The 5,149-nt window shown below is 30.1% G+C and overlaps 1 protein-coding gene across 2 annotated transcripts; it reads right to left on the bottom strand.

Annotated features, from left to right (window-relative positions):
* Nucleotides 1–1,150: 1,150 nt before the first annotated feature.
* Nucleotides 1,151–2,914, bottom strand: LOC109801436 (uncharacterized). 2 transcript variants are annotated; one of them, XM_020362503.3, is made up of 2 exons: nucleotides 2,766–2,914; nucleotides 1,151–2,072 (listed from the first exon to the last, which is right to left on the bottom strand). In XM_020362503.3, exons 1-2 carry the CDS (start codon nucleotides 2,814–2,816, stop codon nucleotides 1,332–1,334), a joined length of 792 nt encoding a protein of 263 aa, XP_020218092.2. In that variant the 5' UTR covers nucleotides 2,817–2,914; the 3' UTR covers nucleotides 1,151–1,331. The 2 variants fall into 2 exon arrangements, with proteins under 2 accessions (XP_020218092.2, XP_020218091.2); XM_020362502.3 differs by having other exon boundaries at nucleotides 1,151–2,075; nucleotides 2,766–2,908.
* Between the last annotated feature and the right edge of the window lie 2,235 nt (nucleotides 2,915–5,149).

Raw genomic sequence — 5,149 nt, forward strand, 5'->3', positions numbered from 1 at the left:
TTTAAAAGTATTGTCAGAAATCTTTTATATTCCCCTCCATTCTCATTTTCTTTAATCTTTCTTATTTTCTAAAGTCTCCAGGTAAATTTCGTTTTCATTTTCGTCCGCTTATGTTCTTTTTGTGTCTCTTTTCGTTTTCTCATGTTTTTCTCGTCTCAATTTTCGTTGTAGGTTCATTTTGGGAAGATTTCGCAGCTGGAACGACCCGTTCTGCAAGGAGAACGGCCCGTACTCCTTGGAGAACAGGTCGTACTTCATGAAGAACGGGCCGTTCTCCAAGGAGTCCGGGCCGTTCTCCAAGGAGTACGGGCCGTTCTCCATTGAGAACGGGCCGTTCTTCAAGGAGAACAGACCGTACTCCCTGGAGAACGCCCCGTACTTCAAGTGAACTTTTAGGCCTTTTGATCAGATTGGAACGTACCGTTCCGGTTTTGGAACGGGCCGTTCCAGTTTAATTTTTTTTCACGGCCAGACTTTTAAAATCGGTTGTAAAACAACCGATCTTAAAAGTTAACTTTTAAAATTGGTTGTTTAACCGATTTTAAAAGTCTAACTTTTAAAATCGGCTCTTTCAAAATCGGTTACAGAACCGATTTTAAAAGTCAAAAATAACCGATTTTAAAAGTCTTTTTTCCACTAGTGTGGTCTCTTTTAAAATCACCTCGAACCAACAATGTTTTAGAGTTGAGCGTGTAACCATTAGACTTGAGTGCTTTGTATGGCCACTGAAAAACTCAGGAAAGAGCCATAAGTGAAAGTGAAAAATTAGAGTTCCCTCTCATTTAATTTGTATGTAATAAACAGTATACAAGACATTGATATATCTCATATCTCATTTAATTACCTTTCGTATAATTAGATGACAATATAAATACTTTTTTTTTATATATAAACATCAAATATCCTTTCAAAAAATAATACCCTTCAAAAAAAAAAATTATTTGAGTTATGTAAGATTATAGGTGACAAAATTATTCTTTCAAATACCTAATACAATTATATATCTAAAATTCAAATTCAAAATTATTAGTTAAATTAAAACAATTACACGGAAGTTGATCTACGACTACACACTATATAGTCTATTAAATTAAGTCCTAAAAATAATTAAATCTAAATAAATTAAGTAAACAGACATGCAAAAACCTCATTGTAAAGGAAGACAATCCAATTTTATTATCCTTTTGGTTCCCATAGTACATTATTTTACATGTAACATAATTTATTTAGAAAGTAGACACTAAAATACACCACATCCACAATGATTTATTGGATACTAAACACAATATTCTTTGGATGCGTTATATAACTACATGCTTCTTCTTCTTCATTTAATCATTATACTTGGTAGCACTTGGCCTAGGTTCAAAATCACCATACTTAGTAACACTTGGTCTGGGTTCAAAATCATTGTACTTGATAACGCTTGGTCTTGGTTCAAAATCACCATACTTAGTAACACTTGGTCTAGGTTCAAAATCATTATACTTGGTAACGCTTGGTCTTGGTCCAAAATCACCATACTTAGTAACACTTGGTCTAGGTTCAAAATCATTATACTTGGTAACGCTAGGTCTTGGTTCAAAATCACCATACTTAGTAACACTTGGTCTAGGTTCAAAATCATTGTACTTGGTTATACTTGATCTTAGCTCAAAATCATCATACTTGGTAGCACTTGGCCTAGGTTCAAAATTATAATTAGTGACACTTGGTCTTGGCTTAAAATCATCATACTTAGTAACACTTGGTCTGGGTTTAAAATCATCATACTTGACAATACTTGGTCTAAGTTGAAATTCACTATTCACTTGTGATTCATCATGTTTATGGCCAACTTTAGTACCAAAATCTTTCGTGAACACCTTTTTTTTAGAGGCAACTTGTGTGTTTGTAACAAGAGACTCTTCACAATTGTGCTCGGAATCTTTAACAAGTTGCTCTTGAGCTTTGGGATTATTTTCAGATTGGATAGGAAGAAGGCCCTGAAGTCCTTCTGGCATTTCTTGTTCTTTCATGATCGTTTTCCAATATTCCTCTGACTCTTTACTTGATTCTGTTGTAGTAGCAAACTTCTTCGCAAAAAATATCCATAAAATAAAAGATAAAAAGGAAAAAATTGTTGTTAGAAACTTAGAATTACTATCCAAATTAAATAATTCGATAACAAAGCTAATTAATGAAATTGAAAACTAATTAAATTAAAATGTTAATCCATTTTATGAAGAATCATGATTGTTTACTCCCTTTTCTTGCACTATTTTTTACACTTACTTTATAACAATTGATGAAAAGATTTTAACCTAAAAAAATCAAAGATTTTAACCTAAAAAAATCAACGTGCGAAGAATAAATAGTAAAGATTTGACCATAAGAAGTAGTGCAATAAAAATAAAGTGTGATAAGATATATTTATTACTCTCCTAGATAGTTAAGATTTAAGCATAAATAGTGCAATAAAAATAAAGTGTGATAAGATATATTTATTATTCTACAAACCTACAAGATTAATTCCATGTTTGCAACATATATTTATCATTTAGAATTAGGGATAAAATATATTTATTTTGTCATGTCATGCCGATTCTTCCTCGTATTTCTTCAAGCTTATTTCAATTCCTTGACTCCAAATTATTTGAATATTGATTGTTGTTAAAAACCGATTCATTTAAATCCCTTACAACTGTGTGGAATGGGCAATAACTAATTAATGTAAAGACAAGGAATGATAATAAAAATTGTGAAACAATGAAAAGTGAACATACCAAGAAAGCAAGTAGAAGAGGAAACAAAAAAAGTGCTGGCCTCATTGCCATTTCAATAATATAAAGAACGCCTATGACTTCCTCTCTTTTTCTTTTGGGTTGTATGGAACAAAGATTATGGATATGGTTGTAGGAGGATAGCTCGCTCCCTATTTATAGAAAAAATATATCGTAACAGTGTTGATGCGTGTCCAAATTTCCAATCAACAACAATGTATATAATACTCTTCGAAAAATATATATACTTAAAATAAGTTACAAAAACTTTATATCTGATATCAAAGGAGATGTTTATTCACTGAGAACTCATAACTCATAAACAAATAACATTGAATAAGCTCATACAAAGTCTCTATTAATGATAATGTTATTTTATCAATTGTTATAAATAATCATGTTTTAAAAATATTTAATGTAACTATATATACTTACATACACAATATTAAAACTCAAAATTATAGACTCAATTGAATCAATTTCTTACTAATTTACTAATTGACCCATATGTCGTAGGAGATTTATGCACTTATTAATAACTTAATCAATGGTTGGAAAATTATTGAAACCACCGGGAATTGATCCACCGTCAAGAATAAATAAATACACAATTATTTTCTAGATGTCTAGGGATTCTTATCCTTGACCTTGAGTAGAAATGTATGCAGATTTTGTGTAAGTTTTTAAGATACAACAGAATGGATCTTACATGAAAGATCTTTCCAGTCTACAAAATTAACAATTTTTTAACTCAAAAAAGAGAGAAGAGACTAGAGAGTAATGCTCCTCAATTTCAATATTTATAATCATAATTAATTATGATAATTAAAGTTAATTGATTAATTAAGTATTGAAAAAATTGAAATTTTATTAAAGCTACTTGAAATAAATAGAATCATAAAAAATAATATTCTCAAAATAATATTTTTATTAATTATTAATATTAATTAAGTTTTAATACTAATAATTAATAAAACAATTATTATAAATTTTAATTTTAATTTAAAATAATTTCATGAATTAATTAATCTTTTAAAATATCTCAAAATATATAATATTTAAAATTAGTTAATTTAATTTTCATTTTATTTTGCATGTGACATCCAAATCTGTAAGGAAATTTTTCCACCCTTAGCCGAACAAATTGGTACCTTATATTCAAATAAGATCTTTCCAGTATATATATATATATATAGACTATAATTATATCAGTATAACTTTTATTAAATATTATATTATTTAATAATTTTATATTAAATGTGAATTTTGTAAATGTATTCGTTAGATTAAAGGTTTATATCTCTTATATTATATATACAAAATTTTATATTAATTCAAGATAATTTGATATATTATTTTTATAAAATAAAATTTGATGTAATATATTCATTTCAAAATATACTAAAATATGAACACTTTGATTATTTTTAAATTATTGTTCAATTTTAACAAAATTTGATATACACGTATAAAGTAATATATATATTGTGGAAGATAAGTTTCATTAATTAGGTAAAACTATTCACGAATAATATTCTTTAAAAAATATTGAAGACTATTATATGTAAAGTATACCGTATGGTGGCCGACTAGGCCGAATACCCGAGCCCGCGAGTGATTAGGCCGAGTACCCGAACCCGTGAATAATTAGACCGAATACCCGAACCCTTAATGGTTACGCCGATCACCCTAGTCCACCGACCACTTATAAGCGAGTGAAACGTGTCGGGTTGGTCGGTCAATCTCTGTGCCTTTTCCAGGCCGATTACAGATAGTTTAATTAGCGTAATACATTGGATTAGCCCCCTAATTTTCCGGGGCCCAATCCTTAATCACGACCCAACACCAGCGTCTATAAATAGAGCCCCAACGAGGTATGTAATTGATATTTGAACTACCGCATTTATTACGCCGAGAACTAACTTGAGCGTCGGAGTGTCTTTGCAGGCACCCCCAACCTCGCTTCGGACTACCCGAACAAGAACGAGAAGACCGTAACCCTACACCTGACCCGAGACGACCAAGATAATTGAAGTGTGTATCCTAACTCAGGAACATAAAGAAAACTCAGACTTAAAACTATTAATTAAAGTGTTAATTTAAAAATTATGAGGATAATAATATATATTAATATCAATCACACAATAAATGTGTTACGCATGCAAACCAATAAATGTCATTTTACTAGTGGAAAGTGGTATGCCACATACAAGTATACAAGTAAAGCCAAATTAGTGGTTCTTTGAATAGGGTTTTCTTTTCCTTTATTATCGGATGTCCCCGAAGGGACAATAGGATTTTCTTTTGATACCGTTGATTACTTGATTGGGAAAACTCTAATATTATATAATCACACCGTGGGTTCTCTAACACTTTTTTTTAATTAT

This window comes from Cajanus cajan, chromosome 8 (genome assembly GCF_000230855.2).
Source record: "Cajanus cajan strain Asha chromosome 8, NIPB_CcT2T_4, whole genome shotgun sequence".
Lineage (NCBI taxonomy): Eukaryota > Viridiplantae > Streptophyta > Magnoliopsida > Fabales > Fabaceae > Cajanus > Cajanus cajan.

Excerpts from the sequence above, each read along its gene's own strand:
- LOC109801436 (XM_020362502.3), bottom strand. The coding sequence starts at position 2,816 with ATGGCAATGAGGCCAGCACTTTTTTTGTTTCCTCTTCTACTTGCTTTC. Across the intron at positions 2,076-2,765 it reads CTCTTCTACTTGCTTTCTTG|AAGTTTGCTACTACAACAGA; the intron begins GTATGTTCACTT and ends TTTTTTGCGAAG.